This window comes from Danio rerio, chromosome 9 (genome assembly GCF_052040795.2).
Source record: "Danio rerio strain M-AB ecotype USA chromosome 9, GRCz13ab, whole genome shotgun sequence".
NCBI classification, from domain to species: Eukaryota; Metazoa; Chordata; class Actinopteri; order Cypriniformes; family Danionidae; genus Danio; species Danio rerio.
Genome location: NC_141029.1, coordinates 55021635 through 55039040, shown reverse-complemented (window position 1 = coordinate 55039040; position 17406 = coordinate 55021635). Strand labels below are relative to the sequence as shown.

The 17406-nt window shown below is 36.3% G+C and overlaps 2 protein-coding genes across 3 annotated transcripts in view; both read left to right on the top strand.

Moving 5' to 3' along the window:
• The first annotated feature begins 350 nt into the window (after positions 1 to 350).
• tmem169b (transmembrane protein 169b) lies at positions 351 to 9856 on the top strand. The gene is made up of 3 exons (XM_087268618.1): positions 351 to 456; positions 4155 to 4478; positions 4832 to 9856. Exons 2-3 carry the CDS (start codon positions 4247 to 4249, stop codon positions 5446 to 5448), a joined length of 849 nt encoding a protein of 282 aa, XP_087124744.1. The 5' UTR covers positions 351 to 456; positions 4155 to 4246; the 3' UTR covers positions 5449 to 9856.
• A 5960-nt stretch (positions 9857 to 15816) lies between these two features.
• The window catches only part of LOC141374965 (X-ray repair cross-complementing protein 5-like), a 43684-nt gene continuing 42094 nt past the window's right edge, over positions 15817 to 17406 (top strand). The window contains 1 exon segment of one of the 2 annotated variants that reach the window (NM_001441579.1): positions 15817 to 15858. In NM_001441579.1, coding sequence (NP_001428508.1) covers positions 15841 to 15858 — 18 coding nt within the window. In that variant the 5' untranslated portion in view covers positions 15817 to 15840. 2 annotated transcript variants of the gene reach the window in all.

Below are 17406 nucleotides of genomic sequence, written 5' to 3'. Positions count from 1 at the left end.
AACTACCAATTAGCTGCTTATTAATATCTAGTTAGCCAGTAGTTGGATTTAGAGATAAGGAATAGTTGGGTTTAGGGACGAAGAATCGTACTTTATAAGTATTAACACGTATTAGCAAACATGTATTAAGCCAGTAGTGTCAATTGTTACTTAAACTAAAGTGTTATCAGAGGTATTATTTCACTATTATTATGTAAAGACTTACAATCTTTGATTGTACGGCTGTCAAATAGATTCACTTTATTATACTGTAGTAGTGGATTTAAATGAAAGGAGGAGGGACTTCGATTATACCGACATCTTATTGGACGGGTCTGGCCTTCCAGATTTAGTGGGCGGGGCTTGTGTTCATTGTGGCCCAGGCGCATCTGCATGGCGGCTGCTGTTGACATCAAACCAGCGGAACATTTTCATCGCAGGAGTTTCACAGCTTTTCTTTCCATGTTTGTGCATCTGGTAAGCAAGACTGTATTTGCCAGGAATTAAGCACAAGCTTCTGGTGTTTGTGAATAAGACGTTTAACGCGGCGAGATCTGTGATTAAAGCCAGAGCGGATCAGCTGAGTGGAAAACAGCCTCCGCCTGGCGCTTACAGTACACTGATTTATTTCATGCTAACTGTGTTCTCAAATGGCTTTAAAATGAAGGGTTTTGGGTTACACGTGGTGTTTTATTAAAGCACAGTCTTCTCATTGGTTGTACTGTTTATGTGTCTGCTGTGTCTCTTTGTTTCTTTGACAATAGAGCTGATTGAGCAGACGGAAGGGTGGTGTTTGCTACATTAAAGCTAGTTTTATTTAGTTTTATTTGCTATTTAAAATTATTATGTGCATTTTAACATAGTTTTTGTTGTAAGTTTTACTTTTGATTTTAGTTTAAGTCATTTTATTAAGCCTTTTTCCAGTTTTTATTGTATATACAGTTAATTTCTGTTTAGTTTTAATAGATTTGGTTTGTATCTGAGTTGTTTTAGCTTTCATTTATATTTAATCAGTTTTTTTGTTGTTGTTTTCCTTTAGATTTTATTTTGATTCATTTTATTTAGCTTTTTGTCAATTTTTTTATGTACATAATAATTTTCTGGTTAGCTTTACTGAATTTTATTTGTATCTAAGATGTTTTAGCTTTAATTTAGACTACTTTTGAGATGTTTTATTGCAAGAGCAGAATGAGCAGACGGAAGGATGTTGTGCACAAGAGCTAGGATGGCTGCACAAGAGCTAGTTTTGTTTAGTTTTATTTGCTATTTAAAGTTTTTATTAGTATTTCGAATCAGTTTTTGTTGAAATTAGTTTTCATTTTCATTTTAAAGTAATTTAATTTAATTTTCATTTCATTTTCTATTTAGCTTTAATGGATTTGGTTTATATCGGAGATGTTTTAGCTTTAATTTATATTTAATCATTTTTCGTCATTATTATTTTTCCTTTTGATTTTTTGTGGGGTCATTTTATTGTGTTTTTCTTTTGAGTTTTCAGTTTGTTTTATATGTATTAATTTTTCTATTTAGATTCAATAGATTTTATTCATATCTGAGATGTTTTAGCATTTACTTAGGCTATATTTAATCTTTTTTTGTTATAAGTTTTTCTTTTTATTTTGAGCCATTTTATTGTCCTTTTTAGTTTTTAATAGCCTTTAATTTTCTCTTTTTGCTTTAATTAATTAATGCATGATATTTGATGATGATATTTTAGCATTTATTTATATTTAATCAGTTTTTTGTTATTACCTTTCCTTTTGATTTTAGTTTGAGTCATTTTATTGCACTTTTTCAGTTTTTATATACATTTTAATTTTCTGTTTGTCGATTTGGTTTGTATCGGGGTTGTTTAAGCTTTAATTTATATTATTCAGTTTTTGTTGTTATTATTTTTCCTTTAGATTTTTAGTTTGTCATTTTATTTAGTTTTTGTCAGTTTTTCATATACATATTTATTTTTAGTTTAGCTTTAATGAATTTTATTAATGTTTAAGCTTTAATTTGATGTTTTAGTACTAGAGCCGGATGAGCAGACAAAGGGTGTTGTTGGCTACACAAAAGCTAGTTTTATTTGTATTTAAATTATTATTATTATTATCATTTTTATCATCAGTTTTAGTTGTTAGTTTTCCTTTTAATAGTCATTTTATTAATCTTTTTATAGAGAATTTTCATTTTCTGTTTAACTTTAATAGATTTGGTTCATATCTGAGATGTTTGGCTATGTTAATCAGTTCTTAGTTTTGCTTTTTTTAATTTCTTGTGCTTCTTTTATTTTTTATATGGGTTTTCATTTTCGGGTTAGCTTTAATGGATTTGGTTTATATCGAAGATATTTTAGATTTATTTTATATTTAATCCGTTTTTGTTGTTATTAGTTCTCCTTTTGATATTTGTTTGAGTCATTTTATTTATTTATTGTTTCAGTTTAAAATAAGTTTTCATTTTCTATTTAGCTTTAATGCATTTGGTTTATATCTAAGATGTTTTAGCTTTATTTTATATTCATTCAGTTTTTGTAATTATTGGTTTCCCTTTTTATTTTAGTTTGCGTCGTTTTATTGTGCTTTTTCAGGTTTTATATATATATATATATATATATATATATATATATATATATATATATATATATATATATATATATATATATATATATATAATTTTCAGTTTAGCTTTAATTAATTTTATTTAAATTTGAGATTTCTTTATGAATTTATTTTTATTTCGGTTTTAGTCATTTCAGTATTTAAGTCCAAATCTATTTTTGTTATCTGCCTAAGCAACATTTATATATTTTCTGCATTATTAAAAATATTAATAAATATTATTAAATAATATGAATATATGCCAATGTTGTTATTATTCTATAGGTTTTATACTTTTCAGCTTTAAGGTATTTTTTGTCAATTATTTTTTCACTTTTATATTTGAAATTATTCTTAATAATGTTTTATTATCTTAATATTCATATATTTTTAAGCACGTCTGTCTGTCATTTTTATTAGTTTTGCTTTATACTTATTAGCTTTAATTTATATTTATTAAACTACTATTATTGTACAAATATAGTATTATTCATTATTTTTTATTTTAAATAATTATATATATTTAGCTTTTTAAAAATATATTTTCAGGTTTTATATTTAAGTACAGGTTTTTCAAATTTTTATTAATTTTGGATTTATACTTTCAGGTTTCCTCCGGGTGCTCCTGTTTCCCCTACAGTCCAAACACATGTGGTATAGGTGAATTGGATACGTTAAATTGGCCGTAGTGTATGTGTGTGAATGAGTGTGTATGTATGGGTGTTTCCCAGTAATGATGGGTTGCAGCTAGAAGGGCATCCGCTGTGTAAAACATATGCTGGATAAGTTGACGGTTCATTTCGCTGTGGGAATCCCAGAGTAATAAAGGGACTAAGCCGAAAAGAAAATGAATGAATAAATATTTACAAATTTTTTAAATATGAATCTTTGTCATTTTTATTAGTTTTTCTTGTTAATTTTTATATTTATTTTAGTACTTAAGTCTCCTTTTGTTAGCTGACAAAGCCACATTTATATTTTCTGTATTGCATTTCAAATATTAAAAATAGTGTAACATGCAACTGTAACACAATATTATTCATTATTTATTTTTTCAATGTTTTCAGTTTTTAAGTTTAGTTTAGGGTTTAGTGGTTTTTTTTAATGTTTTTTGTCATGTATTAGTTATTTTTTATTTAAAATAATTATATTTAATTAACTTTTTAACATATATTCAGGTGTTTTTTATTTTTATTAGTTCAGTTGTCATACTCTGTGCTAGCTTTAATTTATATTTATTTCAGTTTTAGTCATTTTAGTGCTTAAGTCCAAATCTTTTTTCGCATTACATTTAATAAATGGAAAGTATTAACAATATTGAGACATGCTGTAGGTATTATTCATTAAAAGCAATAAATAAAACAGTTTAATACATGCTGTAAACCTCTAAATGTGCATGTTGGCACGATATAAACCTGCTATTTACACTGTAAATATATTTAAAGCAAAAAAAAAAAAACATAAATAAATACATAAATTTCTCTCAACTTGCCATTTAGATGCTCTTATATAACCTCCTCATGTCCTAAATAAATAAATGCATGCAAAATATCATCTGTGCATCACATTCCTCTCTGTTTCTCACAGGTTTATCATGTCTGGATGGAGTAAATAGCCTCGTATAATCTCTCCTACGATTATAGCTCCTAAATCCTGTGAGAGTGTGGATCTGTGTCTGAATGATGGAGCAGGAGCTGGACTCGGTCAGATCTGAGGTCTCTGAAGGAGCGGTGGATGAAGAAAACGCAGGTACCAGCACTCGGAGGAAGAGGAGGAAGCGGGAACAGCGTCCTGAATCCATCATCGTGTACCGCTGTGATCCAGAGAGATCCGCAGGTGAAGGAGACGCTGATGGAGCAGAGAGAAGCTCTGAGGAGGGAGCCACGTTTCTGAGTAACACCACTACTGAAGGTGAAGTGTTTCCTAAGTGTTTATTGTAGATTAGACATATGCCGATATTTAGACCCAATCCCAATTCGATTTTTCCCCCTAGACATTTCCCTTGGCCCTTGAAAAAGAGTGTGAAGGGGAAAGGCTTCAAATGTACCCCCTAAAAAATGGGTCCGCACTACAAAACACACACACACACGTCCATCATATGTTGTTGTGAGCTCTTCATATCTTCATATCAATGGTTCATGTGATGATTTTGCATCATAGGTACCCTTTAAAATTAACAAGGATTGGGCCTATATATCGTGATAAAGAACTGTGAAGTGTGAAGAAAAATGTATGTACTGTTGTATGAAATGTCTTGTCCTCAGGTTGGTCTGTGCCTCCAGACAGCCGCTATGTGACGCTCACAGGAACCATCACACGTGGGAAAAAGAAAGGTCAGATGGTGGACATCCACGTCACGCTCACAGAGAAAGAGCTGCGCGAGATGGCAAGATCCAAAGAGCGTCTGGATGCTGAATGTGATGCTGGTGAGGGTTCCAGTCGCTCCTGTGGATTCGGCCTTTCTCAGGGGCCGCACATCGTCCTGTGGAGCCTTTCCTGCGCTCCGGTCGTCTTCGTCCTGTCCTTCATTACCTCATTTTACTACGGTACTCTCACCTGGTATAACATATTCCTGGTGTACAATGAAGAGCGGACGTTCTGCCATAAAATCACAGTGTGTCCTTTCCTGATCATCTTCTATCCGGTGCTGATCGTGGCGCTGTCGGCGTCGCTAGGCTTATATTCAGCTGTGGTTCAGGTTTCCTGGGCCTTCAGTGAATGGTGGATGTCGGTCAGGGATTTGGAGAAGGGTTTTTGTGGATGGATTTGTGGGAAGCTCGGGTTGGAGGACTGTTCGCCGTATAGTGTCGTCGAGCTGCTGGAGTCGGACACTATTTCCGGGAGTTTGCAGGGAAAGTCGCTGCAAACATCTTCAGTGTGAATACAAACCTTGTGATGTTTAAAGGGATAGTTCACCCTGAAGTATGGTGGCCGAGAGAGCTTTACACGCTGCAGTTTACTCAAACAAATTAAGAATACACGCTGCATTTTCTCACAACACATGCAAATAGCAAGTAACACAAGGCAGTGTTTCCTCTAGAATTTTTTCCAGCTGTGGCGGCAGACTCTGTTGGCCATTTTACACAGATTTAGCACTACATGTCATGTCATTATTTCATTGACAAATGTCATGGGCGCAGTATTAAGCCGAGATCGCATTCATGTAATAGCCTACGAGCATGTCAATCTCTGCTTGAGCGCCGATTTCCTCTGTTCGCACGCAAAACTTTTTGCGCGCCCGCAAATATACGCTACTCAAATGCAGATTTTCTTGCGCGCCCTCAAATATATGCTACTCAAATGCAGATTTTCTTTCACGTCCTCAAATATATGCTTCTCAAATGCAGATTTTCTTGCGCGCCCTCAAATATACGCTACTCAAATGCAGATTTTCTTGCGCGCCCTCAAATAAACGCTACTCAAATGCAGATTTTCTTGCGCGCCCTCAAATATACGCTACACAAATGCAGATTTTCTTGCGCGCCCTCAAATATGCGCTACTCAAATGCAGATTTTCTTGCGCGCCCTCAAATATTCGCTACTCAAATGCAGATTTTCTTGCGCGCCCTCAAATATGCGCTACTCAAATGCAGATTTTCTTGCGCGCCCTCAAATATACGCTACTCAAATGCAGATTTTCTTGCGCGCCCTCAAATATTCGCTACTCAAATGCAGATTTTCTTGCGCGCCCTCAAATATACGCTACTCAAATGCAGATTTTCTTCCGCGCCCTCAAATATACGCTACACAAATGCAGATTTTCTTGCGCGCCCTCAAATATGCGCTACTCAAATGCAGATTTTCTTGCGCGCCCTCAAATATACGCTTTTCAAATGCAGATTTTCTTGCGCGCCCTCAAATATGCGCTACTCAAATGCAGATTTTTTTGCGCGCCCTCAAATATACGCTACTCAAATGCAGATTTTCTTGCGCGCCCTCAAATATACGCTTCTCAAATGCAGATTTTCTTTCACGTCCTCAAATATACGCTACACAAATGCAGATTTTCTTGCGCGCCCTCAAATATGCGCTACTCAAATGCAGATTTTCTTGCGCGCCCTCAAATATACGCTACTCAAATGCAGATTTTCTTGCGCGCCCTCAAATATACGCTTCTCAAATGCAGATTTTCTTGCGCGCCCTCAAATATACGCTACTCAAATGCAGATTTTCTTGCGCGCCCTCAAATATTCGCTACTCAAATGCAGATTTTCTTGCGCGCCCTCAAATATACGCTACTCAAATGCAGATTTTCTTCCGCGCCCTCAAATATACGCTACACAAATGCAGATTTTCTTGCGCGCCCTCAAATATGCGCTACTCAAATGCAGATTTTCTTGCGCGCCCTCAAATATACGCTTTTCAAATGCAGATTTTCTTGCGCGCCCTCAAATATGCGCTACTCAAATGCAGATTTTTTTGCGCGCCCTCAAATATACGCTACTCAAATGCAGATTTTCTTGCGCGCCCTCAAATATACGCTTCTCAAATGCAGATTTTCTTTCACGTCCTCAAATATACGCTACACAAATGCAGATTTTCTTGCGCGCCCTCAAATATGCGCTACTCAAATGCAGATTTTCTTGCGCGCCCTCAAATATACGCTACTCAAATGCAGATTTTCTTGCGCGCCCTCAAATATACGCTTCTCAAATGCAGATTTTCTTGCGCGCCCTCAAATATACGCTTCTCAAATGCAGATTTTCTTGCGCGCCCTCAAATATACGCTACTCAAATGCAGATTTTCTTGCGCGCCCTGAAATATACGCTTCTCAGTTGCAGATTTTCTTGTGCGCCCTCAAATATACGCTACTCAAATGCAGATTTTCTTGCGCTCTCAAATATACGCTACTCAAATGCAGATTTTCTTTTACGTCCTCAAATAAACACTATTCAAATGCAGATTTTCTTGCGCGCCCTCAAATATACGCTGCTCAAATGCAGATTTTCTTGCGCGCCCGCAAATATACGCTACACAAATGCAGATTTTCTTACGCGCCCTCAAATATATGCTACTCAAATGCAGATTTTCTTGCGCGCCCGCAAATATACGCTACTCAAATGCAGATTTTCTTGCGCGCCCACAAATATACGCTACTCAAATGCAGATTTTCTTGCGCTCTCAAATATACGCTTCTCAGATGCAGATTTACTTGCGCACCCTCAAATATACGCTTCTCAAATGCAGATTTTCTTGCACGCCCTCAAATATACGCTGCTCAAATGCAGATTTTCTCGTGCGCCCTCAAATATACGCTTCTCAAATGCAGATTTTCTTGCGCGCCCTCAAATATACGCTGCTCAAATTCAGATTTTCTTGTGCGCCCTCAAATATACGCTTCTCAAATGCAGATTTTCTTGCACGCCCTCAAATATACGCTGCTCAAATGCAGATTTTCTTGTGCGCCCTCAAATAAACGTGGCTGAAGTGTGATTTAGTGCGTTATGTACTGGTAAACTCTAGCAAGATAAAGTCATTATATGCAGAGCCACAGACCTTTATCTAAAAATAAAGTAAAATTATGTAAACTGTGTTCATCACAACTGAAAGCTACGCCGTGTTTGCTGGTCTCACGCATCACGCACCTGTCAGTCAGTCAGTCAGCACATCACCTACCTTGAAGGGTTAAACAGAACGCACAGCACTACTATGGTCACAGAAAAGTTTGCGCTGTTATTATTCACTTACTTTTTCATACGTTTTCGGTGCAATTTTAACCCGCTATTCAAAAAAACTAAATTTAAAAACTGAATATTTTGAATAAGAAGCTGTAATGTAGCCGTGGCGGGATGAATTTTGGTGTGGCGTCCCGCCACGGAAGAATGAATGTAGAGGAAACCATGCAAGGGAAATGTTTCAAGGAGACCCAAAACCATGACAGGCTGGGCTGGGATTGCTTATTGTGTTGTAAGTATTTCCCAGTGAAGTTGTTGGTGCTCTATGAATGGTGAGTTTTATTGTTTATTTTAACATCCTAATTACACCAATCCCTTATCTTTAATATATTACTAGCCTAAATAACATTAACCTAAATAGCTAGGTCCGTCCTGTTTTTGGGTCTCCTTGAAACATTTCTGTTGTGTTCTGTGCTATTTGCATGCGTTGTGAGGAAAATGTTGCGCGTTTGCTTTATTTGTTTGCGTTGTGAAAAAATGCAGTGCATTTTCTTGATTTATTGATGAGGATCTTTTTCTAATTTGCTGGCGTTTTTTGTAATTGCTTGTGCTTTCTTAAATAGCAGCTCGTTAATCTCTTTCAGCCACCGTACAAAGGTGAATATTTACTCACTATTTACTCTCCCTCGAGTGGTTGCAAATCCTTCTTGGTTGCAAAAAACTTTTCAAAAGAGTTTCTCTCTTCTGTTCAACACAAACAAGATATTCTGAAAAATGTTCCATAGTAGGAAAAACAAATACTGTGGAAGTCAGTGGTTTCAACACTTTTATATCTTCTCCTGTGTGAATGATGATTAAATTATGATTTTGGGTGAACTGTTCCCTTAATTAGTGCCACTTGCAGTATTAGGTTTAGTATTAGGCCAGACTTTTACTTTATTTTACTGGTGACACTTTACAATAATATCCATTAGTTAACATTTCTATTGATATTAGGGTTGGGCCGATAGACGATGCCATCGCCGATGGCCAATAGACAACACGATGCTGAGCTGGCATCGCCAAACTGTACAAACACAAGCCACACACTGTAATGTGCTTCTCTGAGCTCCAGAGAGCAGTGCACATCGGACAGTTTATCAAGGATGTACCGCTGGATCGTGTCTCACTATAGTTGTTAAACGTGATATTCAGACATCCCAAGTCTCCCGGAAGTTCCGGGAGTCTCTATGCATTTGCGGTACTCATAATGCCCACAAACGAGTGATAATCTCCGGCAATCGCGCGCCTCCCTCCCGGTCCTCAAATAAGTCGTGCACCCTTCTCACCCCCGGATCCCTTCTCACTCTTCAGAGACGTCACGCACACTCTGTCAAACAAACCGAACCCTCACCCCCTCTTTTTACATAATGACGATGCCATTGTCCATTGCGATGTTTCACATTAGATGCCATACGATGCCAAATTGGTTGACATCGCCCAACCCTAATTGACATATAAAACAATAATTTACAATACATTTGTTATTTATCCAGTAATAATTAACTAACTAACTTGGATTAGCTCGTACTACTATGAACACTACATTTAGTACAGTTTTTATCAGTCTTTAAATAAGGATAATGTACATCTAGCTTGTTGTTCTCACAAAATAAAGTCCAACGGGTTTATCACCAGCTGTTGTATGAGACTGAGAAGCTTTATGGAAGGGATAAAGCACATCCAGGTGGTTGTTATCACAGATTATCACATTGCTGTCTGGAATACTTAATTCTGATTGGTCAGTCGCGAAATTCTAAGGCAGTGATTCTCAAACTCTGTCTTGGAGGACTTGCTTCAACACATCTGCAGGGATGTTTCTAGAAAGCCTAGTAAAAGAATGATTAGTTAGCCCAGGTGTGTCTGATTGGGGTTGGAGCTAAAAACTGCAGGACACTGGACCTCCAGGGCTGAGATTTAGAACCCCTGTTCTAAGGTATGTTATTCCCAGATAACATCCGCTGAATAACACAGACTCACCCAGGAACTGAGAATGATCTTGTCTGTCAGTGAATACATTCATATTTATATATTTACATTCACGTTCATATGTGTCTGCTTGCCTGTCATGCCGCTTTTATTTATATTTTCACTGTTTGGCGTTGTCTTGTGAATGAACAATATGTAGGTTATTCTGTGCTTTATTCAGCTGGTTTAGTTTCTGTCAGCTTTGCTTTTTTGACGGTTTGGTGACATGTTGTCACTGAATTCCATACTTGTAGTTTATAATGTGTAATTTAGAGAGAGAATTAGGGCTCTACTTTAACAATATAGGAGCAAAGTCTATGTATTTGCGCTGTGGTGCGTTTGCAATTTACATGGCGGACTTTGTAAGTGTTAAATGGAGCATCTGCAGCAAAAGGATGAAGAACGAGCCTCCTCCATTCAGCCTCTTTACTTTCACTTTACTTTATTTTTACTCTTTACTCCTTTACTTTGGTGGAGTAAGGAAACAGTGGAAACTCGCTCCACTGAACACAACCATTAGCCTACATGTTGAATTTTGTTTTTTTAAGCGCAAAAATTTGTTTCAAAACTTTTTCTAAATTCAGTTCTAATCTCCAGCAAACTAATAAATCAACAATAATAACGAAGTGTGGTCAGAAAACTGAGTTATATCCAAACACACGTCTTGTTCTTCTGCCCCATATGGTGATGCAGACGTCTCCAAAACCCCACAGGTGGACAAATCTAAGCTTGTTTATTAAAGCTAATATAAATATGCATATAATAAATAATACAGCTAATAATAATAACATTATACAAACGCAAGCCCCCAGTCGTGAAACCCCCAGAGGTGAAGAAGGCATGACGGCAGTGTTTTTTTATATTTGTGGAAAAATAATAATTTTAGTAACATTATAATTCTTTAATTGTTTTTATCTGTAAAGATATTTGTGTATTGCTGTACATCCTGTGTGTATTAAGCAATGTGTAGCGTTAGGACCTACATAGGCACATAACTAACGCGCTCTGCGCTGGACTTTAGAACAGCTTGTAGTTGGTCAGTGGCGCTGTTGGTCTATTTCAGTTTCTCAAAATAGCAACACACCAACAATGAGCTTTAACACAACTCCTTTCTGGACCGAAACACCCATGAGTCCACAAAGTGGTGCAAATAGATCTAAATCACGTCTTGTGCCCTATTGCGCCGGGTATATATAAAGAACAACGTTGGGCTGGCGATAAGCCTGTCAGGCTTTATTATGCAATAACAACCTCCTGGATGTACTTTATCCTGCTTTTCGCAAGTCTACTTTGCACAAAATGTAAAAATTAGACACAAAACTTTTTTCTGAGCCACAAGTCTGTGTTGCCGGTTGTTGTTAAAAAATTACATACTTTGGAATGGAATCAAGTCACTCAGAGGGCCGTGTAATATTATTTGCTATACTATAGAGCTGTTGAATGCTTCATTCTGATTGGCTGATGAGCATTCAAAGGTGTGCCATTATATTTAAGCGCACAGCTAAAGTAGTTCCGACAGATTGTGAGCATATTACAGCTCAATATCACTCCGCCGAATGATTTGAGTGATTGCACAGCTACAACAGTCAGAAATCATATCAAAACACTACAGAAGGCTTTGGAGGAGATCTGGAAGAAACTAGTGCTGCACGCAGGAGCAGTTTGAGTTGGAAAAATCTGAACAGTGGCTACAGCTGTGGGAACTGCAGTTTAAGCTGAATAATTTACCCTGGTCTGGTGAATTATTAGAAGTAAAAAAGGCTGCATCACCACCTCAACTGTTTATTATATTCTAATAATTCAGTGACATGTCCATTATTTACTTCTTAATGCATTAACCTACAATGAACAATACATTTTGCATTCATTATTTTAACGTTTTAGCACTTATTAATATTCATTAACATCAGTTAATAAAAAAACATGTATTTATTATTAGTTCATGTTAACTCACAAAATTATTAGTAAGTAATTAAAGTCAACATTAACAGAGTAAAATGATTTAAAAGTATTTTTCCATCGTTAGTTCATATTAACTAATGTATTTTATTAATGTTGATAAATAAAACCTTATGTAAAGTGTTATTTTATTCATTATTTGGTCTTGTTTTTCCTACTTTCATACTGTACCTCAGACATTTGTGCTTTCGCAAGATAAGCACATTTAAAATATTTATTATTTGTTGTATTTATTGGTTAAGCTCTGCAATGAGATCATATTTAACATTCAATATGTGTTATTATTACAATATTTGTTACAGTATTATTAAAAATATTAGGTCAGATCCATTCAAATGTAACCACTTTATTTAAATAATATCGGAATTTACATTTAAATAAATTCTTGAAGTATTGTTCATTTTTAGTGTACTGATGCAGTAATCATTATTTTAAAGTGTCACCATTTACTTTTGCATGTTTTATTTCAATTAAAACTATTTTTCTAGTAAATCAGAAGGGTTATGAAAAGAGCAGAGATTTTCTTGACCCCCTGTAAAATCAAGCCATATATTTATATACGTATATGCAAATAGACTGTGATTGTCAGGAGTCCTCTACATTATCTTATTCAAGCTGTTTTATTTACTAACACCAGAGAAACCCAGGCTCACCCAGTGAAAAGGGTGAATGCTGTGAGTGTGTTTGTGTGTGCAAACAGTTATTCCAAAAATTATATTCATAACCAGCGCAAAGGGACCTTCAAATAAATATTTTAAATAACTCACTATTTAATGAATAAAAGTGTTACTTCTGACATTTGTTTACTTGTTTTATATTTTTGAGTGTGTGTGTGTGTGTGTGTGTGTTTTGCTTAAAGACAATAAAACTCCTATTCTTGTATTTCAATGTCAGATTTGCTACTGTTGTGGTTCACAAAGCAAAATATATTGAAACCATTTAATTCCAATTGAATGAAAATTAAAGGGTATTCCTGCATGAAAAAATACTATAGTCATTTATAGTAAAAACCGTAGAGTTTTTAAACCATATTTTTAAGTGTAAAATACTGTATGTATTAAAGGGGAGAGCAGGGACGAAAGTACCATTTTTCATATACAATTTAAAAAGAAATATACACTCACCGTCCACTTTATTAGGTACACCTGTCCAACTGCTCATTAACGCAATTTTTCTAATCAGCCGATCACATGGCAGCAACTCAATGCATTTAGGCATGTAGACATGGTCAAGATGATCTGCTGCAGTTCAAAGCGACCATCAGAATGGAGAAGAAAAGGGATTTAAGTGACTATGAGCATGGCATGGTTGTTGGAGCCAGACGGGCTGGTCTGAGTATTTCAGAAACTGCTGAGCTACTGGGATTTTCACGCACAACCATCTCTAGGCTTTACAGAGAATGGTCTGAAAAAGAGGAAATATCCAGTGAGCGGCAGTTCTGTGGGCGCAAATGCCTTGTTGAGGCCAGAGGACAGAGAAGAATGGCCAGACTGGTTCCAGCTGATAGAAAGGCAACAGTAACTCAAATAAGCACTCGTTACAACCGAGGTCTGCAGAAGAGCATCTTTGAACCCACGACACGTCCAACCTTGAGGCGGATGGGCTACAGCAGCAGAAGATCACACCGGGTGCCGCTCCTGTCAGCTAAGAACAGGAAACTGAGGCTACAATTCACACAGACTCACCAAAACTGGACAATAGAAGATTGGAGAAACATTGCCTGCTCTGATGAGTCTCCATTTCTGCAGCCACATTCGGATGGTCGGGTCAGAATTTGGCGTCAACAACATGAAAACATGGATCCATCATGCCTTGTATCAACGGTCAGGCTGCTGGTGGTGGTGTAATGCTGTGGGGGATATCTTCTTGGCCACTTTGGGTTCATTAGTACCAATTGAGCATTGTGTCAACGCCACAGCCTACCTGAGTATTGTTGCTGACCATGTCCATCTCTTTATGACCACAGTGTCTCCATCTTCTGATGGCTACTTCCAGCAGGATAACACACCATGTCATAAAGCGTGAATCATCTCAGACTGGTTTCCTGAACATGACAATGAGTTCACTGTACTCAAATGGCCTCCACAGTCACCAGAGCTCAATCCAATAGAGCACCTTTGGGATGTGGTGGAACGGGAGATTTTCATCATGGATGTGCGGCCAACAAATCTGCAGCAACTGTGTGATGCTATCATATCAATATGGAGCAAAATCTCTGAGGAATATTTCCAGTACCTTGTTGAATCTGTGCCATGAAGGATTAAGGCAGATATGAAGGCAAAAGGGGGTCCAACCTGGTACTAGTAAGGTGTACCTAATAAAGTGGCCGGTGAGTGTAGAATTTTTCAAGTGTAGTAAATGTTTCATAAAGAAAACCTTTTTTAAGATCAGTAAGTGGCATCTTAAATGGAATTCAAGTACGCAAATATATACATTTCTAAAACAGCGATTCATGACAGTTTCTCTGAGTACAAAATATTTGCTCAGTTTTTGTCTTCATAAATTCATGCACAACAATCACGTCTCTTCTGAATACATGTATGTTTATCCAACCGTGTGATTTGCCCTGCAGAAACTGTCATATTCATGTTATGACTGGACATATGAGGATTTCCAGGAGCATGTCTGACCCACATACATGTTGGATCTTGTATAAGGAGACGCCGCTGAAATCTGCTGCTCATATTAATAGGTATATAGAGATTACAGGAAGGTTTGTAAATCATTTGCAGTTTATTAATGCACAGTTGCATAATCCATCTGCACATCACTTTTACAGGCACATTGTGACACCTTTTACATTCGTACATGTAAATGTACATGTAAATTTATTCAGATTAGAATTAAGGCAAGACAATGCATGTAAACAGGTTAGATTTTTTACCAACTAGTCCTTGCAGAATTTTGCAGAGATCTTAATATTTAGGTAACACTAGAACATGGGCAAACTCGGTCCTGGAGGGTCGGTGTCCTGCATAGTTTAGCTCCAACACTAATCAAACACATCTGAACATGCTAATCAGTGTCTTCAAGATCACTGGAAATCTATAAGCAAGTGTGTTTGATTAGAGTTGGAGCTAAACTCTGCAGGGCACCGGCCCTTCAGGACCGAGATGAACTTTGTTAACGGATGCTTCAGAATGCTGTATTACTGTACTGACTAATAAATATTTTAATATACTTTAGTTTACTACAGTAAACTGTGATGTGTTGTAGGCTATACCTATAGTTAGAAATATAGTGGAATAAAGCTTACAGCGTCATTTGTTTACGCTAAAAAGTTGTATTACCATAGCAAGAATGATCACAACAGATTTATTCAAGTACTTATAGTATGATTCAAAGTCACTATGGTATTTACTATGAAGAATTACAGTAGTAGTTGTATCACGTTCAGCGTAATTATTGCGTAATTTGATAAATAACATTAATAATTCTTGTTAACTTCAGGCCGCAGCTGTAAACTTAAGGCTAGATGTTTTCTTTTAGCTGGCCCTAAAAGCCACATTTCAAAATTGTGAAGTGCTTAAACTATATTTTTGCCAAAAGTGTCTAGGCTTAGACATTAGAAAATTTATCAGGTGTTTTGGAATAAGCTGATGCTACATTTTCCCTCGAATGTCTGTGGCGGAACCTTGTATTTTCCGTTCATTTACTTACCCGGAACAATAACAGACGGAAGCCAGCAGCGATGGCGCGAGCAGCGAAGGTAATTCAGTCATTCATTGGCAAACTTTGACATTTTAAAACTTGTCTTTAGTTATATAAAGTTGTGTTTTCTTTATACAACATAGAGTTCGTCGAATAGACCGAGCGAACGGGTGATTTGTATGGCATTCTCACAAAGACAAAACAAAGTTTGACTCGCTTATTATGAAAATGTGTGGAAAAGTGTCATTTATGCGTTGTACATAAACAGATTCAGTTGTCAGATACTATTTACATAATTTTAGATGTTTTAATGATAAAATATACAAAACAGACAGGATTTATGTATAATACAATTGGTGTCAATGAGTTAGAGAGCGGATATTTACAAAGTGAGCAGAAACTGTAAACGTTTACTTGTTTGGAAAAGGTAAAGTTGGTTTTATGTTAACGTTAGCGCATACGATCTGTGATAACTTGTGACATGCTCCCTTTAATAGAGGTAAAGTTGGTTTTATATTCGCACATTCGTTTTTTAGAAGTCTCTATATTGTTTACCATGTTACTTTGAATATTCTAACGTAATTAGCATGCAAGTATAACTTGAAAACAACATTAACACTGTTTATTTGACTGTGAACAATGTTGTACTTTGATAGTCATTGGCTGCTAATATGATTTCGCTATTTAGAGTTTGGCCAATAAAACTTTTAAGACATTATATTATTAAGGGCAAAGTTGAATGTGCGAATATAAAAACAACTTTACCTCTACCTCCCTTTATTGTTTACCATGGTACTTTGAATATTCGGTCTGAAATCACGTGTAAGTTTGACTTGAAAACAACAATAGCACTATTTCATCGACTGTGAACAATGTTGTACGTTGGATAGTCATTGGCTGATAATATGAATCACTATTTAGAATTGGCAAAGAATACTTTTCTGAAATATTGTTAAGGAGAAAGTCTGAATATGAATGTGATTATAAAACCGTCTTCAATGAAAATGTGTGTATTTTGAGATAAAAACACAGATAAACATGTTTGTAATGACATGTTGAGTAACCTGTTGGGGTTTAAGATAAGCAGTTTAGGAAATGTCTGGTGTGTCAAATGAAGAGAAGACTCAGAGTTGAAGATACAACTAAAAATTTACTGAAGATAGTTTGCATTTCTATGGCAGAAGGGCTTCACACTCAAGCAAAGGTCGCAGGCCGATCTGACTTGCAGTACAACAATGCAGCAATTACACTCTTTACACAAGTCCAGAAAAGGTGGGATCCAGGTTAACAGTTGTCAATAGTCACAGCAAAAATAGACAATTCTAAATGTGTGCGTCAAGGAAGAATTGTATCTAACTCCAGATATGGATGGCAGCATGGTTCTTGGGGGTCAGGCCGACCCTAAAACTATTAAGAGTTGATCTCCGACCTGTAAAAAGCTTAACCATGGACACAATAGAAGCAAGAGGCAATCTGTTGTGGAAACTCAAGGTTGTTTCTTGTACATTCAGCTGTCTTATCAAACTGGTTCAAAACTGGTTTCATCAACATTTGGCTACAATATCCTCACTACACACAAAGTCTATCTAACATAAAATGGAATTAC

What these genes read in the sequence shown, in the direction of transcription:
- tmem169b (XM_087268618.1), top strand. Translation starts at nt 4,247, where the DNA reads ATGATGGAGCAGGAGCTGGACTCGGTCAGATCTGAGGTCTCTGAAGGA. An exon ending in GAGTAACACCACTACTGAAG is followed by an intron (nt 4,479 to 4,831) that starts GTGAAGTGTTTC and finishes TCTTGTCCTCAG; the next exon opens with GTTGGTCTGTGCCTCCAGAC.